This window comes from Moschus berezovskii, chromosome 13, assembly GCF_049115385.1.
Source record: "Moschus berezovskii isolate FMDL1 chromosome 13, NW_MosBer_1.0, whole genome shotgun sequence".
NCBI classification, from domain to species: domain Eukaryota; kingdom Metazoa; phylum Chordata; class Mammalia; order Artiodactyla; family Moschidae; genus Moschus; species Moschus berezovskii.
In genome coordinates, this window is record NC_142472.1 from 60,607,149 (window position 1) to 60,629,965 (window position 22,817).

Sequence of the window (22,817 nt, forward strand, 5' to 3'; positions counted from 1 at the left end):
GCTGCTCTCACCCCATTCTTCCTTTCTCTTCTTCCTTGTGTCATTTTTCCTCCTCCTCTCTCTCCTTTTTCTTCTCCTCCACTTCCTCCTATTCTGTTCTTCTACTTTTTCTAAGTGAAGCCCCTCATGAAATTCCCTATTGATATCTCATGTGTCAGCTGGATCAAATGCTTTCTCTAAGTCGATTACCAGCAGACAGGAATGGGATTATAATGATTGGCTTCCACAAGGCAATACTGACAGTAGCTGTGGTGAAACCAATCTTTCCTGTACCTGATGTAACTCAGCAATAGAACAAAATCTAGATCACATTAGTAGGGAAAAAGAAATAACTTTCCAGAAGTAATCAGCGTTTGCCGTAGACAGTTTTTAGTTCTGATTTTATTTGGTCAATTTGTCCTTAGTCTACTTACACGATAGAAACAATGGTCTTTCCGTTGCTAATGTTACATGCTAAGTTATTTAGGGGGATGTTAAATAAGGAGACTGGAATACCATGAAATACATTACTATTAACATGAGTATCAACGTGAGGAGAAACATTGTATAATTTACTACCTGTTATATTTTAGTAGCCGCTGAGTGAGTGATACTCAACTTTCCTTCTCTTAACATACTATGTGTGTCTTTCTGTGCTTTATTTCATGGACTCGTAAAATTCCCCAGACATAATTTTGTGTAATTTAACAAATTTTTTAAAAAGTAAAAAAGATGGATAGCACTTTAGTTTTTAGGACATGAGAAAACATCCTGAAATCTAAGATATAATAGATGATGTTTTGCAATTTTGAAAAGGTTAGAATCATTGACTTAAATTTGATCATTGTGTAAAATTTTTTCTGTTAGAGAATAGTTCATATTCTTGACTGACAATCAAACTGAAGCAGTGCGTGTATTTTTCTGGGAATCGGTATTGTATGTTTTGTATGGCAAAGCTGCACTGCTGACTTTTGAGGTCTTTTCCATTTTTTATTCAGTAAGTACTTGAATTTTTATTGACTCATTTATGCTACCCTATCATGTAACTTCTGTGACTAGCAGTATATGTTTTCAATATGTCTGGTCAAAGCTGGAGCTGCAGTCTGGTGATACAACAATTTGTCAGCTAATTATCCACTTCCTCTGCTTTTCAATACCAAACAACTAGCTTTTGGCAAAAATAAATGTTTTAGCCAAATTTATTGACCTAGTCATGTGTCTTTGAATCGAGTTTAAAACACTGTAGTGTTACAGTTTAAAACACTGTAGTGTTTTAAGCAGAAACAAAATAATAAATTAATATGCTTGGACTCACAAAAAATCCATGATGAGATGAATGCTGGTTTTGGTAATATGACATCTCAATTGTTGTAAATTATTTTCTTTTCTAATTACTCCATTGTAAATTTGCCTAGCTCTTATTTTTCACTTTAAAAATGACATTAAAAATAAGTTGTAAACTTTTTATTCTTAAACCAAATAAATGTTCGTTTGTGTTTTGTTTTTCTGCTATTTTAGCCATTCCACAAAGTCTGTAATGGATTTTGTCAATAGCAATGAAAATATTATTTTTGTACATAACACAATTCACCTCATTTCCCAAATGGTAGACAACATCATCATTGCTTGTGGAGGAATTCTACCTTTGCTCTCTGCTGCTACATCACCAACTGTAAGTAATTTGACTCCATCTAGTGGTTATGTTTTATAATTACATTATCAGAGCAAGTCAGTGGCATTCTATACTATAAGCGTGGATTTTAACAAGACTTGTTCACCTGAGAATAGTTTGTAACCAAAAAATTTGAAATTACATACGTTTATATTCTCACTTCTTTTAATTGTCAGTGTTGGGTTTCAGCTGTGTGTATTTATGAAATTATTTCTTTGATAATGTTGATGAATATATCTTAGGAAGAGCTATAGCCATAAATGGTTTAACTTTATTTTCTGTATTGTTTATCTCTTCAAATCTACATTAAAATAAACTGTTAAAATTCTTGTTCTGTAAATCTTGAAGTTTGGAATACAAGTACATATTTATTATATAACAGAGTCATGAATCTAAATTAGGAAAAAGTCATCTTTAGATATTCAGTCTCATATGATTAGCTTGAAGCGTTATTTTAAGCTTAGTATTATTTTAAGCTATATATAGCTGCGATTTAATCTTAAAGCCAGTAATTTGCTTCAAAAAGAAAATCAGATGAATTCTTAGAGTGTTTGTTACTTAAAATTTAGGTACCTCAAATAGAAAAACTATAAATGTCATAACATTTTCTGTACTTGAAAAATTTGGTAATTCTTAAAAATCTCATAACTTTATGTTAGTCATATGATATCTTTTAGAATTTTTATCTGACATGATTTTGTGGTTCAGCATTTATTTTTTAAAAATATAGACTTTCTCTTTGTAAGACATCAAAATCTATTAACATAAATTGAAAGACATTCAATGTTATTTATATGTCATTTAACATATAATAAGTAAATAAAATAATTAAGTGTTTTAGTTGTCATTTTAAATTATATCTCTGATTCATATTTTGAAAAACAAGTTCCTTAGCTAATTGCTCAGATGAGCGAGAATATGCTTCTCATATTAATAACTGTATTCTTGCTATAATATTGGAAACTCATCCGTAAGCCCAAAATAGATCACTTTTCCAGAGAGAAACTTGCCATTTTATTAGGATGTCTTTTACTTGTTGAGGCAGTGTTTCCAAACTGATCTCTGGTTTTATTTCATCATTAACAAGCTTTTTCTACATGACTCTTTTTCTCACTCTCCCTTTGTCATCATCCCTGAAGCAGCACTGAAACTTAAATATTAGCAGCAAAAGAGTGTATACATCCTCAGCACACTTCTGCCTCACACATGTACTTCTCTTTCATCCATGTATTTATTCTCCAAAGGCAAGAAGGCTAGTTCAGGAGGGAGTCCTAATTAGGGCCTTCATGAAATTAGCAGCTGATCAAGGAAACAGAATCAGGAAGAAAAATAGCTGATGGTGTGTGAAGGGTGCAGCTATCCTGTAACATACCATCCCTTCTCTTTGATCTCTGATTTCCTCTCGTAACTTATACCAAATTCTGGTAAATTGAGAGTTGCATGTGATGTTAAAAATACATTCTAATATTGAGACAGGAATAGGTTTTTGTCTCTTCTATCCATTGAAGATTGACTTAATGTTTCATCCTGGATTTTTCTCCATCATATACTTTTTTTATGTTTATGTATTATCATTGTTATCAGGAAATTTTAAAAAGTTATATTGAAATTTACTTTAAAGTAGAATATTGTTTTAAAATCTTCTGTAGAACAGAAGCGATCCTTATTTAAAATTAGCAGTAGATAAGAAAAGTTTTATAGATTTGAAATATTTATGAGTTTTCTATCCAGATAGAGAAAATAATGAATAAAGTGTTAGTTAACATTATGAATTAAATAATATACTACCCAAATTTGCTCATTTTTTATTTTATAATGAATGTATAATAAAGATACTGATATTTTGGCTTCCAAAATTATTACCTGTGCAGTTATAACTACCATAGTTCAGAAGTTGAAACTACAGTACTTATTTCTTTAGACTGTTTTCAATAGATTTTGGAATTCATGCAGTTGTAGAAACTTATCTTCATTGTCTCTGTCTCTGTATTTCTGCTATTTTGGCTGATTAGCTGATTGCACCTGTGTCTGCTTCTACAACATAGCTAATTTTATATTCTTTGAATGAATTGCTTCCTTAAAAAAATATCAAGAACCTTTTCTCCCACTTCCTTCTGGGAGAAAACATGGTTGGTGCCAATTTTGAGTGATGTTTTCTGTTCCTTGATTGCCTAATTCTCTTGCTAAAAATTTTAATGTAATAGTGGGAAAAAGTGAGCAAGGAGGAGGTTGAATAAAGGAAGAAATTGAAACTAAAGACATGGAGCTTTTTAACTTAGATTTTTAAAGAAATTTTTATTGAAGTGTAGTTGATTTACAATGTTGTGTTAACTCTCTTTAAATTAGATTTAAAATATTAATATAAAAAGCTGAAAGAGAATTCTGAATGGAGTAAGTCAGAAAGGAAACATTGTCAATATGTAGGTTACCAGAGGGGGAAGCGTTGTCATGAATGCCCTAGAATTTCAATCCTAGATATATGAAGAGAAATAGAAACATTTGAAACTAATGTTCGAGTGATCTGTAATATTGTTTAGGTTTGTGGAGTTTTAAAAAATACTCGTATATTATATACAGATATGTATCTAAGGAATAAGTATGAGTAATGTTGGTATGCAGTGGTTGATAAATGATCATATAATAAATATTTTTGGTTTTGGGGGCTATATAGTATCTGTCTGACTACTTAAATCTGCCGTTATTTGCAAAAGCAAACATATGTCATAACCCAGAGGAGTAAATGTGAATGTATTTCAATCAAACTTTATTTATATTTGATTTGTGGGTCCTAGGTTGCTGACCACTGACTTACAGCACCATTTTGACCTAAAATACAAATACCATAGTATAATGTTTCAGTGTAAAACATTAAATTAAATATTCACTAAAATTTAGTAGTTGGAAAAAAAAAAATTTAGTAGTTGGCGTGTAAGATAAATCCAGGTTTCCTATGAAATAAGAGCTTGCATTTGACTTAATGAGCATTTAGCAAAGTTAATTTCAACAAATTCACTGAATATTGTGGTTATTATGTTTTATTAGAAGATATGTAACTTTTTCACATGCAACCAACTAAATTTTTTAAGCATTTGACACGTTATGTTGAAATTGTATGCAATTTTGAGTGGGTAAGTAGAATGCTAAGTATTCTTCATAAATTGCTATTAAAAGCTCAGCCCAGGAAGATACCTTTTCTATTTCTCAGTATAAGTGTGTATCTCAAATAATTCACTCCTTTTCATCAAAAACAAGCTTGTTTTCCAATAATCAATGAGATTCAGACACAATTTTCTTTCCAGTTAGGATTTAACTGAAGGCATTTGCATTTTCGCATAAGATAAATCTGTATTTTAACCTGGGTTCTACCACTTACTAGATACGATGTCAGCCTTAATTTCTACATTTTAACAGTGCTAATTTTACTTACCCCACAGGAACTTGTGACACTTACGTTAGGTAATGTCAGTACATGGTGAAGGCTCTTCCTGAATGTTTACCTCTTTTACTTCCTTTTGGAGTTTTTTATTCAGAATTGTATCATGATAGAATGATCTTCCCGTTTACAAACCAAGCCTGTCAAATGTAGAATTCTGAAGTTTAAAACAGGATATTGGAGCCATGTTGGTTATTATGGGTGATCCACTTTGATGGCAGAATGTAAAATGGTGTAGTCTTTTTGTTTGCTGTCTCCATGGTGTTGGTATAGAGGTGGTCTGTATTCTGCCCTGGGACCTTATATGAATACCATAACTTATACGAAGGATGGCATTGTGTATTGCTGTTGTAGTGTCATCACGTGAGAAAACTTCAGCTGCTTAATCTTACTTCTAAAGGAATATTTCACTGGAGACTTTGAGGAAAAAAAAAGTATCAGTTCAGTTCAGTCGCTCAGTCGTGTCCGACTCTGTGTGATCCCATGAATCACAGCACGCCAGGCCTCCCTGTCTATCACCAACTCCTGGAGTTCACTCAAACTCATGTCCACAGAGTTGGTGATGCCATCCAGCCATCTCATTCTCTGTCGTCCCCTTCTCCTCCCGCCCCCAACCTTTCCCAGCATCAGAGTCTTTTCCAGTGAGTCAACTTGTCGCATGAGGTGGCCAAAGTATTGCAGTTTCAGCTTTAGCTTCAGTCCTTCCAGTGAACACCCATGTATAGATATCCATTATTTGTGTTATGCTGACACCTTGAACTTGAAGAATATTGGAGTTTCAGTTTTATCTAGATTATGTAAAATGTTATGTAGCATAGAAAATAAATTACAAAAATAGTTGCAAGTCTTCAAATTAGAACAATAGTTGAACTTAAATAGTCAGCTAAAAAAATTTAAAACCCTTAGTATGTAGCTTGACTAGTCTGGTTTTGGGAAGGAGCATTATTTTTGTTTGGGCTTCCCAGCTGGCTCTAGTGGCAAAGAACCTGCCAGCCAATGCAGGAGACATAAGAGACGCAGGTTCAATCCCTGGGTTGGGAAGATCCACTGGAGGAGGAAATTGCAACCCACTCCAGTATTCTTGCCTGTAGAGTTCATCCCAAGGACAGAGGAGCCTGGTGGGCTACAATCTATAGGGTTGCAAAGAGTTGGACACAACTGAAGCAACTTTGCGTGCATTATTTTGTTACTGTTCTTGAGGTTTTGAAGTTAAGGTTTCTATCACTAGTCAGTTGAATCCTCACACTTATTTTCTACACTTTGTTCCAAGTTGGTCATGAATTGGAGAAAAAAATGAAGATAAACAAAGAGTGTAAATCAGCTACAAATTGCATAATCACTTTGGGGTTGTGGTCAACCATCCAGAATACTGAATGTTTAGAGTTTCATTCAGTTTCATTCTCTGTTACAGAAAAATAATAAAGACTGATATTTCTGCCTTTCCTAATAGTTTTATAATCATAAGAATGAAGAGCAATTATTTCTGGCAAAAAATAAAGATAAGGACTTAGTTTTACCTTTTCTTACCATTATTAGAAAATGTAGCTAATTTGGAAAAACCACTAATAATTTTTTTGTTTTGTTTATCTCATAACACTTACTATACTTCAGTATTCTCAGAATGGTTTTAAATATTCTCCTGTACTCAGACGGCAAAGAATCCACCTTCTATGCAAGAGACCCAGGTCAATCCCAAAGTCAGGAAGATTCCCTGGAGAAAGGAATAGCTTTCCATTCCAGTATTCTTGCCTGGAGAATCCCATGGACAGAGTAGCCAGGTTGGCTGCAGTCCATGTGATCACAAAGAGTTGGACACAACCGAATGACTAAGCACAGCACAGCACCCACTCTTTGAAAATAGTGTTTAGAAATTTATGCCTACATATAATGTCAAAAATCAAAGATTAAGAACAGTTGTTGACTTTATCATGAAATTTAATTCTATCCAGTTATATATTTTAATATCCAGTTAGATATTTTTTAAAATATCCTCAATATAATTCTTAGTAATACTCTGAAACTTGGTGCAAAGTCTCTGTGATTATCTTAGTTCACATGCAGTCTTGTTTAGTGTATCAGTAAGTTCTTTTCTAGCAAAGGAGAGTGATTTTTAAGTTAGAATCACTCAAATATTTTATCTTACTAATTCCTGGAGATTTTGTTCTATAAGAAGGGCTCCAAATATTTTAGGAAACAAGATAGCATGATTCCTTAATGAAAATTTTAGAAGGTGTTGGTATAGTTTATTATTCTAAGTCATTTCTGCTTAAACTGATAGTAAATTAGGACTTTTACAGAGACATTATGTCAGTTTGTTTATTGAAATGTTTCCTTGGTCATTTTTTAGGAAAAGATATTTATTTTGTAAAATAGAATTTGCATATTTATAATATATGAACTTTATTTATGTATGTATTATTTGGGAAGTTACTCTAATGGAAAAAATAAATAGGAGTCTATTTTATATTTAATCTTAATCATATGTAATTTATAAAATGAATATCTCTTCTGAGTATTTTTACTTTTAATAAAATAATCAAATATAATTTTTAATATATTATTTTGTGTTTCAATTTTACATTGTATTTTCATTTAATTTTAATGATTTTCTTTTCTTGTACTTTTTTTGGTCTGTTGTCTGTTTTGTCTAATGCATGTCCAGGGTTCTAAGGTTAGTATTACTTTAGTGATTTTTCAGGTTTTCAGTTTTAAATTTTATTTTTGCTTATTTATGAAAATTTTGACTTGGTTATATTTTGAGTTTCCATACCATCTTTAACATTAGGCATATTTTTGGTATATTTGAAAGATTCACTGAAGGGTTATTTTCTTAATGCACTGATGAATTACTGTTTTATTATTCACACTAAGCTTTAGACTAAACTGTCATAATATAATGAAAACAATAATATTTCAGTCATATGTACCATCAGATTTTAACTGGTGCCACTGAAAGAAAATCGGATAGAATATATATTAAGATTTAATAATAATCATATGTGGATGTTCTTTATTTTTAGATCTATATTATGATGTTTATATAACATTTCATCATATTATAAATTGCTTTTAATTAGAATTAATGGGAACTTCCTTTTAGGTTATTAGTTGTGTTAAGAATACTTATTATTTTAAAATTTTATTTTGTTTAGTCAAAAATAACATTTTGGCAAATTTCATGGATGATTAATAACGCTGTTTATAATGTCTCTATATAGTTTATTAATTTAAAATTGAATATTTTGATGTTTACACTTTATAGACCCTAAAAGACTTCAAAATAAAATCATTAGTTAATAAAATGAGTTAGATTTCCCATAATTTTCCTAATTCAAAATGATGAATTTCTTTGAGAATCCATGTATAGATATCCTAAAATTCTAATATTTTGAAAGTTTTCAGAATGCTTAATAGGCCTAAGCAATGGCCTGATCTTCCATTCCATTGTAAAACACTTATGTTGATAACTGAGATTTTAAAAAGAAGTTTTATATAAAATTTCATTTTTTGCCTTTATTGTATTATGATAACAGATTTTTAATTCATGCTATGAAATGATGCTGTATATCAGTGAAGTGCTAGCAAATAATCTTTATTTTTAAAAACATCCTAGTAATTAAATTAATCATTTCTTTAGGCAATAGAAGCTAAATTGGCATAATGTTATAAATCAACAGTTGAAAAAAAAATTGTCTATTCCCAGTCTCCTCTTAGAGGGAATGTTTTAATAATATTTTGATGTTAAATGGAAGGGATAAAGGTTGTTCCATTTTATACCCCGTTTATAATCGTTTAGTTATATAAGTGCCTGCTCTAGTCAGCTATCATTTTTCTTACCCATGTTTTAAAACAAGAAGTGTTGAAGAGGTTGTTTTTTAATGTGTTTCCTGCTGACATTTCCCTGTTAATATGAATGGATATATGTCTGCGTGGAATGATGGATGTGAATAATGTCAAATGGAGCATTAAATAGGAACAGATACCTATAATACATTCTTACTTTGTAGTTGAATTTATCATTTCGTGAACAAGTAAAGTTAATCAGTATGGCTAGCTTGCCCATTTTCAGATGATTTAAACAGTAGTATTCTTTATTTATAAAGTATTACTTACTTTTCCCTGTTTTTGAGGCACTGAGAAAATGAGGCCTAGTCATAATGAACCAGGAGAAGACAGTGGCAATCCGCTCCAGTACTCTTGCCTGGAAAATCCCATGGATATAGAAGCCTGGTAGGCTGCAGTCCATGGGGTCACTAAGAGTCGGACATGACTGAGCGGCTTCACTTTCACGCATTGGAGAAGGAAATGGCAAGCCACTCCAGTGTTCTTGCCTGGAGAATCCCAGGGACGGGAGAGCCTAGTGGGCTGCCGTCTCTGGGGTCGCACAGAGTCGGACACTACTAAAGTGACTTAGCAGCAGCAGCAGCAGCATAATGAACCAAAATAATTAAAATCTTACACAACATACAATGAAAAATAAAAGAAGAAATGTTGCTATTGATTGTAAGACGCAAAGTTATATATCTTACAAAACAGAATACCTTTTACCATTTCCTTTCAAAGCAGAAAATTATATTTTTGCATAGACTATATTTTAGTGAAAGTACAGCTTTGCCAATCTAAAATGCTGCTGATTCTTCTTATTGCTAGTGTCACTGATTAATAGTGGTGGAGGTATTAATGATCTTGAGTATTTTTACCCCAGGTTTTTGTTACTCATACAAGGTATCTAACTCATTTATTATGAAATGGATAAGAAATTGTCATATATTCTAATTTGACAGTTGACAGTTTTCTCCCTTTGATATCAAATGAAAGTGCCATATAGCCTATTATCATACGTTCATAGGAAAGAAAAATTAGCATATTTTTACAAATAAGAATGAGAATTTTAGGAAAGATGAGTTTCATGTCTTTGTTAACAAATTTAAAATAGAACAAAACTAGTATAAATATTTACATTGATTATTTCTATGTGTCTTTATGAAATGATCTTAAGTTTGGAATGTAGTTTTTACAAGTAATGATATTTAAATCAAACACTGATTTTAAAAATAAATGTTTTCTTTATTTGAAGTTAATTCATAGCTAAGCTAATAAGTTTGATAATCAACTTATACTACATGAATTACTTTATGATTTATAGCTTATTTTGTTTACAAAATATGCTAAATATACTAAACTATTGTTAAGCTGCAGTATGTGTGTGCATGTATTATATTTCCAAATTTTAAACAAGATTTAAATCTACTTTTTTAAAGACGGAATTGGAAAATATTGAAGTGACACAAGGCATGTCAGCTGAAACAGCAGTAACTTTCCTCAGCCGTTTGATGGCTATGGTTGATGTACTTGTATTTGCCAGCTCTCTAAATTTTAGTGAGATTGAAGCTGAAAAAAACATGTCTTCTGGAGGTTTAATGCGACAGTGCCTAAGGCTAGGTAAGTCTGTTAAGAATAATGGTGCATGTTAAATAATTACCTACAGATTATCTTTTGATATTCTCTGATACATAAAGTATCAGGGATACAGTTTGATTATGTAATGTAGATTTACTAAATTAAAAAATATAGTATCATCACATTGGGGATTTCATGGAATAAATTTTTAATGGATTCTATTTTGAAGCTGAAGTTCCAACACTTTGGCCATGTGATACGACGAGCTGACTTATTGGAAAAGACCACGATGCTGGGAAAGATTGAAGACAAAAGGAGAAGGGAGCAGCAGAGGATTAGATGGTTAGATAGTATCCTGACTTAATGGACTATGAATTTGACCACACTGGGAGAGAGTGAAGGATAGGAAAGTCTGGTGTGCTACGGTCCATGGGGTTGCAGAGTCGGACACAACTTAGCAACTGAACAACAACGAAATTTGAAATAAAGTCGAATATATTTTGGGCTCTTTCAAAATCAGTAGGACAATAGCATTTTTCATTGAAGTGATTTTAATGTAAATCCATTTATGAATTCTTTTTCTTTTTTTTTTTGTAAATGAATACACAGGCCAGTTATCCTGGGACCACAAATAAGTCAGAAAACCAATAGCTTTGTTTTATAAACAATGTTAAAGGATAAAATTGACTATGCCAGTCTCACTGTTTTTCAGAATGAAAATTTAATACTAGTAGATATTACTTCGGAGAAGGCAATGGCAAGCCACTCCAGTACTCTTGCCTAGAAAATCCCATGGACGGAGGAGCCTGATGGGCTGCAGTCCATGGAGTCGCTACAAGTCAGACATGACTGAGCGACTTCACTTTCACTTTCACACATTGGAGAAGGAAATGGCAACCCACTCCAGTGTTCTTGCCTGGAGAATCCCAGGGACGGGGGGGACTGGTGGACTGCCGTCTGTTTGGTCACACAGAGTCGGACACGACTGAAGTGACTTAGCAGTAGCAGTAGCAGTAGCTGTGGATATTACTTAGCTACGATTTTTTGTTGCTGTCTTGTGTTACAAATAAAATTTAGCCCAGAAAACTCTTAGTAAATTCGACCAATTCCTTGGGAAGTATTCATTCTTACATCTTTTACCTTTTATAAAGGCAAAATTTAATTTTACTGTTTAGTCTTTACAGGGGACCAGACAACTACTGTTTTCAGACAAAATGGCTACTGTTTTCATACTTAGAGTGCGAACAGGGAGGATATGAGAAAGTAAGGCATTTGATAGGATGCTCTTGACATGTATTCTTTTCACCCATTATTTAAAAAGTTATGTAAAAATCTTCATATGTGTAGTTTCAGGGTACAAGGTTCTAATCCAAGAAAGAAATAAGAGCTTGATTTAAGAATGGTGGAATAAATCTACTTTCTACTGCCATTTTGTATTTCCTGTGACGAATCATTTCATATCTTATTAGGGAGTGATTGATCACATGGATAACTTCAGCCAAGAGGTGTAGGATTATTTATTGTGGGCCATATGGACATTTCCATTGATATTTAAAAATAGCTGACAGATTGAGCTTTGTGAGAAAGAGAAATATCGTTTAATGCCCGAATATCTTAAAAACAGCATTTATTTGGTTATTTAGAACTTTTATTTCTGAATATATTATTCCTAAGTTTTACTTCTGACTTCATTTTTAAAATGATAATTTTAGCAGATTTGGTTTTTATCATTCACAGGGAAGTTTTATAAGTAATAATGAGGTAAACAATTATGTATCAATATGTATTGTTTACTCTTCTAAGCACTTTGCATATATCGATCCAGCTAATCCTCAGGGTAGTTGTCTAAGGAAGTCACTGTGTTTATACTCATTTTACACATGAGGAGACTGAGGCACAGGTAGTTGAAGCAGCTGGCCGAAGATCACACAGCTTATAAGTGGCAAAGCCAGATTCAAATTTATGTGGACTAATTCCAAAATCTATACTATTTATTACTATGCTTTGCTGCTGCTTGTAATAATTAAGTAAATAGAAAGCGAGTACATAATTATTGAATGCTTGTTGATGAAGGTGACTTTGCCACCATGAAAACAAGTTGATATTGGGACTTGTGAGACTTGGCTGTTCGGATGTACCTCATTATCATTGCCTAAAATGGGGAGCCGTGCTCTATATAGTCACTAAGATGGTCAAATTACAGGCAAGCTGGTTTTAGAAAAGGCAGAGGAACCAGAGATCAAATTGCCAACATCTTCTGGATCATGGAAAAAGCAAGAGAGTTCCAGAAAAACATCTATTTCTGCTTTATTGACTATGCCAAAGCCTTTGACTGTGTGGATCACAATAAACTGTGGAAAATTCTGAAAAGGATGTGAATACCAGACCACCTGACCTGTCTCTTGAGAAACCTATATGCAGGTCAGGAAGCAACAGTTAGAACTGGACATGGAACAACAGGCTGGTTCCAAATAGGAAAAGGAGCACATCAAGGCTGTATACTGTCAGTTCAGTTCAGTCGCTCAGTCATGTCCGTCTCTCCGCGACCCCATGAATCACAGCACGCCAGGCCTCCCTGTCCATCACCAACTCCCGGAGTACACTCAAACTCATGTCCACAGAGTCGGTGATGCCATCCAGCCATCTCATTCTCCGTTGTCCCCTTCTCCTCCCGCCCCCAACCTTGCCCAGCATCAGAGTCTTTTCCAGTGAGTCAACTCGTCGCATGAGGTGGCCAAAGTATTGCAGTTTAAGCTTTAGCATCAGTCCCTCCAGAGAACATCCAGGATTGATCTCCTTTAGAATGGACTGGTTGGATCTCCTTGTAGTATAAGGGACTCTCAAGAGTCTTCTCCAACACCACCGTTCAAAAGCATCGATTCTTCGGCGATCAGCTTTCTTCATAGTCCAACTCTCACATCCATACATGACCACGGGAAAAACCATAGCCTTGACTAGACGGACCTTGGTTGGCAAAGTAATGTCTCTGCTTTTCAATATACTGTCAAGGTTGGTCATAACTTTCCTTCCAAGGAGCAAGCGTCTTTTAATTTCCTGGCTGCAGTCAGCATCTGCAGTGATTTTGGAGCCCAAAAAAATAAAGTCTGACACTGTTTCCACTGTTTTTCCATCTAATTCCCATGAAGTGATGTATACTGTCATCCTGCATATTTAACTTATATGCAGAGTACATCATGAGAAATGCTGGGCTGGAAGAATCACAAGCTGGAATCAAAATTGCCGGGAGAAATATCAATAACCTCAGATATGCAGACACCACCACCCTTATGGCAGAAAGTGAAGAGGAACTAAAAAGCCTCTTGATGAAAATAAAGGAGGAGAGTGAAAAAGTTGGCTTGAAGCTCAACATTCAGAAAACTAAGATCATGGCATCTGGTCCCATCACTTCATGGCAAATAGATAGGGAAACAGTGTCAGACTTTATTTTTGGGGGCTCCAAAATCACTGCAGATGGTCATTGTAGCCATGAAATTAAAAGACGCTTACTCCTTGGAAGGAAACTTATGACCAACCTAAATAGCATATTTAAAAGCAGAGAGAGACATTACTTTGCCAACAAAGGTCCGTCTAGTCAAGGCTGTGGTTTTTCCAGTGGTCATGTATGGATATGAGAGTTGGACCATAGAGAAAGCTGAGCGCCGAAGAATTGATGCTTTTGAACTGTGGTGTTGGCGAAGACTCTTGAGAGTCCCTTGGACTGCAAGGAGATCCAACCAGTCCGTCCTAAAGGGGATCAGTCCTGGGTGTTCATTGGAAGGACTGATGTTGAAGCTGAAACTCCAATACTTTGGCCATCTCATGCGACGAGTTGACTCACTGGAAAAGATTCTGATGCTGGGAGGGATTGGGGGTGGGAGGAGAAGGGGACGACAGAGAATGAGATGGCTGGAAGGCATCACCGACTTGATGGACATGAGTTTGAGTGAACTCCGGGAGTTGTGATGGACTGGGAGGCCTGGCGTGCTGCGATTCATGGGGTCACAAGGAGTCAGAGATGACTGAGCGACTGAACTGAATTATTATTTTAAAAAATCATCAAATATGAATATGGTTTTAAATAATTTTAATTCATAAATTTTAGAATTTTGAAGATGGACGGTGATAGAATAAGGAAGGATATGTTGGGAGCCTCAAATATCCTAGCAGTGTTGTGTTTCTTGGTTGATAGTTATGGTAATTTGTTTTCACTTTTTTAATTACATGATTTTTTTTGTGTACTTTTCATTACTGTATTTTCTAATTAAAAATATTTATTGATCTGGTTGATTTTAAGAACAATAGTGGGATGGTGAAAGTTGAAAGAAAAAATAGAACCAAACAACTTTTAAAAACAACGTCAGAGTCAACAATTTATATTAATAATATGCTTTCATTTTTTAAAATAGTTTGCTGTGTTGCTGTGAGAAACTGTTTAGAATGTCGGCAGAGACAGAGAGACAGAGGAAACAAATCTTCCCATGGAAGCAGTAAACCTCAAGAAGCTCCCCAAGGTGTGACTGCCACAGCAGCTTCCAAGGTAATTAAACATTTTCTAATTAAATATAATTTACTTTTTTTTTTTAAGTTTGTGAGCACAAAGTGACAAGGAGTCTCCAGTGCTGGCTTCTCTTCTTCTGAACTGTTAGGCTTCCCTGGTGCTCAGACGCTAAAGAATTGGCCTGCAATGCACAGACCTGGGTTCAGTCTCTGGATCAGGAAGATCCCTTGGAGAAGGGAATGGCTATTTTACTCCAGTATTCTTACCTGGGAGAATTCCATGGATAGAGGAGCCTGATGGGCTCCGGTCCATTGAGTCACAAAAAGTCGGACACAACTGAACGACTAACACTTTCATTTTTCAAAGGAAGATTCTAGTAATTTCTAATTCATAGGATTCTTATAAAGATTATATCAGGTCATAGCACTGAAAAGTTCTTAATTATTACTGGCTTCAATAGTTAAATTTTCACCGAGTTCAGTGTATGAATAATGCACTTTTTAAATGGTTATGCTTTGGGGGATAGAATTCCCATGGCATTCAACAAAAGTTGTTGAAGGCCCATGAAATGAATATATGGTATGCAGTATTTCAGAATGCAGCAGTGATTTTCACTCTAAATTAGCTCTATTTAACATATGTTTATATTTGCATATGACCATTTCCATCATTTCCAAAGTTTCAGTAACTATTTTTAGGTCCTGTATGTTTGTTGCTTACTTCAGCTACAGCTTGGAATCTCTTACCCTTGCTTTTACTATTTTATTTAAGTCACACTGTAGACTTCATGCAGTTCATCAGAAGAATTTTTATAACCTTTTAACTTTTACATAGCTTTGTTTTTTGTCAAGTTCCCATCCTTAATTTTCACCCCAGTAAATGTGTTCCGCTTTTGGAGTTAGCTTAAGTTCAACTTGAGTAAAGTGTTTTCTAGTACCTTCAATGCCAACTCAGTCTAGAGGATGTTCCTTTGTTTGATATTTCTGTAAAACCCAGTATGTCTCTTGCCACTTATAGTACTTGTAATTAGATGTTTGATACTGACTAGTGAAGGTTCAATACATGAAGGAATGAAGTAAGAGTTTAATTCATTAAAAAAAATTGTCGCTTCAAACTTTTGCAGTTTTCAGTCAGAACAACCACAGATTTAACGTATCTGTATTATACACTCTTTCATTCATTTTAACTACTGTTAGAGACACATTCTTAGAATAATTAAACCATATATTATTTTACTGTTGCAAGTCTCCACAAAGCCCTCCATTGCTTAGAAAATTAAATGGAAACACATTAGCAGTGTTACTGCTTTTTTTTTTTTTTTTTTAGCAGTGTTCAGTTCAGTTCAGTTCAGTCGCTCAGTCGTGTCCGACTCTCCGCGACCCCATGAATCACAGCACGCCAGGCCTCCCTGTCCATCACCAACTCCCAGAGTTCACTCAAACTCATATCCACAGAGTCGGTGATGCCATCCAGCCATCTCATTCTCTGTCGTCCCCTTCTCCTCCTGCCCCCAATCCCTCCCAGCATCAGACTCTTTTCCAGTGAGTCAACTCGTTGCATGAGGTGGCCAGAGTGTTGCAGTTTAAGCTTTAGCATCAGTCCTTCCAATGAACACACAGGATTGATCTCCTTCAGAATGGACTGGTTGGATCTCCTCGCAGTCCAAGGGACTCTCAAGAGTCTTCTCCAACACCACAGTTCAAAAGCATCAATTCTTCGGCGATCAGCTTTCTTCACAGTCCAACTCTCACATCCATACATGACCACGGGAAAAACCATAGATTTGACTAGACGGACCTTTGTAGGGAAAGTAATGTCTCTGCTTTTTAATATACTATCAAGGTTGGTCATAACTTTCCTTCCAAGGAGTAAGCGTCTTTTAATTTCATGACTGCAGTCAGCATCTGCAGTGATTTTGGAGCCCAAAAAAATAAAGTCTGACACTGTTTCCACTGTTTTTCCATCTATTTCCCATGAAGTGATGGGACCAGATGCCATGATCTTTGTTTTCTGAATGTTGAGCTTCAAGCCAACCTTTTCACTCTCCTCTTTCACTTTCATCAAGAGGCTTTTGAGTTCCTCTTCACTTTCTGCCATAAGGGTAGTGTCATCTGCATATCTGAGGTTATTGATATTTCTCCCGGCAATCTTGATTCCAGCTTGTGCTTCTTCCAGCCCAGCGTTCCTCATGATGTACTCTGTGTATAAGTTAAATAAGCAAGGTGACAAAATACAGCCTTGAGGTACTCCTTTTCCTATTTGGAACCAGTCTGTTGTTCCATGTCCAGTTCTAACTGTTGCTTCCTGACCTGCGCACAGGTTTCTCAAGAGGCAGGTCAGGTGGTCTGGGATTCCCATCTCTTTCAGAGTGTTCCACAGTTTATTGTGATCCACACAGTCAAAGGCTTTGGCATAGTCAATGAAGCAGAAATAGATGTTTTTCTGGAACTCTCTTGCTTTTTCCATGATCCAGCGGATGTTGGCAATTTGTTCTCTGGTGCCTCTGCCTTTTCTAAAACCAGCTTGAACATCTGGAAGTTCACGGTTCACATATTGCTGAAGCCTGGCTTGGAGAATTTTGAGCATGACTTTACTAGCGTGTGAGATGAGTGCAATTGTGCGGTAGTTTGAGCATTCTTTGGCATTTCTTTTCTTTGGGATTGGAATGAAGACTGACCTTTTCCAGTCCTGTGGCCACTGCTGAGTTTTCCAAATTTGCTGGGATATTGAGTGCAGCACTTTCACAGCATCATTTTTCATAGCTCAACTGGAATTCCATCACCTCCACTAGCTTTGTTCGTAATAATGCTTTCTAAGGCCCACTTGACTTCACATTCCAAGATGTCTGGCTCTAGGTCAGTGATCACGTTATCGTGACTATCTTGGTCGTGAAGATCTTTTTTGTACAGTTCTTCTGTGTATTCTTGCCACCTCTTCTTAATATCTTCTGCTTCTGTTAGGTCCATACCATTTCTGTCCTTTATCGAGCCCATCTTTGCATTAAATGTTCCCTTGGAATCTCTAATTTTCTTGAAGAGATCTCTTGGTTTTCCTATTCTGTTGTTTTCCTCTATTTCTTTGCATTGATCACTGAGTATTAGTTGTACAACCAAGTATTAGGTTGGTGCAAAAGTAATTGTTCAGCAAATAAAGGGCTACACCAAAAACTGCAACGCCTGCAGCCAGTACTGGTCAACAAAAAGTGCCTAGTTTTTCTCCACAACATCACCTGACTCACGTTGCACAACCAACACTTCAAAAGTTGAATGGATTGAACTTCCAAGTTTTGCCTCAGCCGCCTTATTCACCCGACTTCTTACCTATCCACTACCACTTCTTCTAGCCTCTTGACAACTTTTTGCAGGAAAAACCAGTTCCACAACCAGCAAGAGGCAGAAAAGTTTTCCAAGAGTTCATCGAATCCTGAAGCACAAATTTTTATGCCACAGGAATAAGCAAAACTTACTTCTTGCTGGCAAAATGTGTTGATTGTAATGGTTCCTGTTTTGATTAATAAAGATGTATTTGAGCCTAGTTATAATGATTTAAAATTCATGGTCTGAAACCACAATTACTTGTATACCAACCTAATAGTACACTGATTACAGAATATGGACAGAAAAGCTCAATGAGCAGGAAATTCATAGTAATTGAGCTAGTCTCTACTTTTAGCAAGAACCTTAGCAATGAAAATTAGATTATAAGTTATGGATATAAAACTATTAGAGGAAAAGTTGACTTGGTAAGAAAACATGTTTCAAAACAAAGAATCAGTGAACCCAGTTTGTGAGAGTTGTTTCCCCATTTTTATTCATTTTTAAAAAAATTTTATTGTCACATAAGTTTTTATTTTTAAAAAATCACACAAAATATACTATTTTAGCATATTTGACTGTACAATTCAGTGGCACTAAGTACATTCACATTGTTTTTACTCATTTTTAATGTGGCACTTGAGTAAGGAAACCATAGTTACGATAATTTCAGTGTGTTGTGAACCTGAGTGGACTTGCATTAGCCACACATTTTCTTTGGGCCTCATTTTTTATATTTTCTAAAAAGGAGATATTAAATAAGATTTTCCTACAAAACACATCTCTAATTAGATTATGGACATAGAAGTACTTTGTAAACTGTAAAGTAGTATGTAAATTAAAATATATGTAATTTTTCCACTATATTGTAAATACTATATTATTTCTTTAATCATCCTTTGATAAAGATCATTAGCCTATTATTTAAATATTAAAGCTAAGCTAACCTAAGCTTATATAGCTGGTAAGTTTTGGAATTGTAATGGAAGTAAAGTAACTATCAACCTTCAAATACTGTACTCTTTTGTGCTGCAGGAGAATCAAATATTTTAATTTGAGTTGGAATAGTATAAGTGAGGTTTATAGAAAATAGAAGGAGGCCTATTATTAAATAGAGTTACTTTTATATGCAGGAGTTGTATTTGATACTTTACATATGTTATCTAATTTAATTCACACAATTCTTATGTTTTGTAAGTGAAAAAGTACTTGACTGAGTTTCAGGGATCTTGACTGTCTTCAAGTTTACTATTTGAAATGTTACCTAAAATGTGTGGATTTTTGTGTCTTTAGATATAAAAAGGATTTTAGTGGTAATAATCTTTAGTGTCTTTCAGCTTTAATATTAAGGCCATGAGTAAAAACATTTTTTGCTTACCTTTTCTGACTTTCTGAGAATCATGGAATGCTTTCACAGATAAAATCTTACACAATAATGTAACATAATAATCTCATATATTATGAAAACATGATGGATAAATGAACCTGATGACTTAGAGACTTGTTAACTAGAGGTAGGGAATGTAAAGCTTAGAAAAAGTTAGTAACAGCTTGAGGTCACACAGGAGAGATTGGAGCCCAGAGTGTAAGTTTAGTCTTTTTTCGGCCACCGTCCTCCAGCCTTTCTTTATCTATAGTGGTAGCTATGCAGGTGAAGAACAAGAACACTAGTAAATGAAAGTAGAAGAGAACAGAAGTGCCCACTAATGTGATGAGAGAAGGTAGAGTGTGTGGCCAGTTTAGTTACAAAATTAAAGGTATTATTAATAGAAATTAATATAAATTTCTGTATTATACTATTTTTTCACAATTCTCTCTCTCTTTTTTAAGACTCCACTAGAGAATGTTCCAGGTAACCTTTCTCCAATTAAGGATCCCGATAGGCTTCTTCAGGATGTTGATATCAATCGCCTTCGTGCAGTTGTCTTTCGGGATGTGGTGAGTTATCCTGCTTGATTTCCCAGAAGAAAAAGAAAACTTTTCACTGTGTAAAATAATTTAAATTTCATAGGAAACTTGCATTTTAAAACTAAATGTCCTAGTGTCAGAGATTGTAGGTTTATAATACGCATCTGTTTGTAAAATGATTGAGCTTATCTTTCTCTGAAAGTTTATTCATGTTATTTTTTAATGATGTGAAAATTATAGTTAATTTGTATGTATACTAAGAATGGAGATAACTTCGAAGATTATAACTGATTTTATCTTGAATAACAATTCCTGTCATTTAGTATTCCTTACTCCATCTCTAGGTTCTGAATATTTTGTTATTATCAATGTTCCTTCTATTATTGGTAAAAGAAATTAATTCATAAAAGTGTTCTTGGGAATTACTTTTGGGGGCAATTACTTTTGAGAGAAGAATCTGCATTTAGAAATAGAGATACCAATGGGAATATGAGTTAGAAATGTTGCTTAATAAAGCTTATTGAAAATATAGCTTAAGGGTACAATTTCATAGACCCCTCCAATTATATGATCACTTATTCAAAGTAAGTAAAAATAAGATTGGCCCTTCCACAAATTGTGTAGAAGCATCCATAGCATTTCACAGCAGACTCAATGTTGGTAGTACTTCTTACTATAATTGCTAGTTATCAGCAATTTTGGACTCTATTTTTCTTTTTTTAATTGATGATTTATGAAACATAGAAGGAAATTTATATTTTAAATTTGCATTTAATAATAACTTGGATAGATTACTTTGTACTTGAGAAAGTGGTTAAAATATTTAATACATACTACATGGTAGAAATATATAATAGAAAAATTCACATTCTTTTTAATGTATATCAGTTCTTATAAATCACTAAGAAAATTCCAACCATACCAACAGAAAAATAGGCAGTAGATATGAAATATGAAAATAAGGTGATAAACATATGATTTATAAGTCAATATAACTAGTAGTCAAAGAAATGCAAATTAAAACAAGAGTAAGATATTTTTACCAAAAACTAAAAATTTTAAATAATAGTATCTGTCATTACAAAGGTATACTGAAAGTGCTCTATCATTTATCACTGGTAGGAGTACAAATTGGATAAACTTTATAAAGAGCTTTTTACGTTGTATTAAAGCGCTTATAAATTTGATGCCTATGACCCATTGGTTCTACTCATCATATGCTTATCAGAGCTGTCCTCAGGAAAATTGGCAACATCAAAAATATCCAACACAGAGCGTAATAAATCACAGTATATTCATTTAGCAAGAAGTTGTATAGCTATTAAAATCATATTTTTGAGGGAAACTTTGTGACATGTAAAACACTCATGATACATTGTAAGGGAAAGAAGCACTATACAAAAGTACTTAGACTACACAAATACTGCAGTTTTGTGTGTCAAGTATACGTACATGCACATGTTCACCTTTATTTTAAAAAAGGCACCCAAATGCTGCCAGTTATTATCTTTAGGTAAATGGCTGGATGGCATCACCGACTCGATGGACATGAGTTTGAGTGAACTCCGGGAGTTGGTGATGGACAGGGAGGCCTGGCGTGCTATGGTTCATGGGGTTGCAAAGAGTCGGACATGACTAAGCAACTGAACTGAACTGAAACACTTTTTATTTTGCACTTTTTTAATTTTCCATTTTTTTATAATAAACCTGTATTTTCATAATTAACAAAATTAAAGTAATTTTTAAAATGGGAGATAAAACGCATTAAGAGTGTAAAAATCTTGATGTAAGAATTGCATAATCTGGACTTAGAAAAAAATACTAACAGTTTAACCATTCAGAAATGGAAATTATTTATCCTGAAAAAAAATGTGTTGTGGAAGAATTTTTTTTAAATAATAGATGATTTAAACATGGATCATGTTTTCATCTCCAAGAGACTCACTCAGACCTAACTAACATAGAAGAAATTTATATTGTGTGACATTTCATCTAAATTGTTAGTAAATTCTGTATCAGGTTATTATGGTGGATTGTATACTTTTTCTAGTATCTATAGATGTTTTATAACTATTGTATATTGGATAACCCTACAGTGGTTCTTATTAGCTTTCTTCCTGAAGGAAGGGAATTAATGTTCAGATGTTCCTTCCAAACATCTTTGAGGTAACATAACTTGTGTTCATTCCATTTACACTGTGTATTAGACACATATATATTACCCTCAGCTTTCAGTAAAAGGTTAAGAGAAAGCTAAGACTGAGAAACATTAAGATCACACAGCTAGTATGATGTTGAGTCAGAATCCCAAATTAGGCCTTTCCAAAGCATTCTCTCTCTTTTACCATATTTCATAAACTCCAAGTAACACTTTTTTCCTTTTAAATAATCTCCAGAATTTGAAAGTATTTTTTAATTGTTATATTTTAAAGTCAGTTGTAGATATTATAAGATTTCTACTTGACCTTTGAATTGTTCAAGTGCACTTTAGGTTGCCTTAAGTTCAGAAACATATGAGATTTTAAAATTTATGTATTTAAGGAAAAGTAATATATTTAAAAGCTGTCTGTTACCACAGAGTATAAAACACCAAATTCACAACATTTCAGAACA

General features: G+C 34.1%; 1 protein-coding gene across 2 annotated transcripts in view; it reads left to right on the plus strand.

The window, feature by feature from the left end:
• The window catches only part of NBEA (neurobeachin), a 671,823-nt gene that overhangs the window by 192,036 nt on the left and 456,970 nt on the right, over positions 1-22,817 (plus strand). For both annotated transcript variants that reach the window (XM_088842722.1, XM_088842723.1), the window contains exons 24-28: positions 1,498-1,651; positions 7,747-7,755; positions 10,346-10,526; positions 14,891-15,021; positions 20,127-20,234. In XM_088842722.1, coding sequence (XP_088698848.1) covers positions 1,498-1,651; positions 7,747-7,755; positions 10,346-10,526; positions 14,891-15,021; positions 20,127-20,234 — 583 coding nt within the window. The remainder of the gene's footprint in view (positions 1-1,497; positions 1,652-7,746; positions 7,756-10,345; positions 10,527-14,890; positions 15,022-20,126; positions 20,235-22,817) is intronic.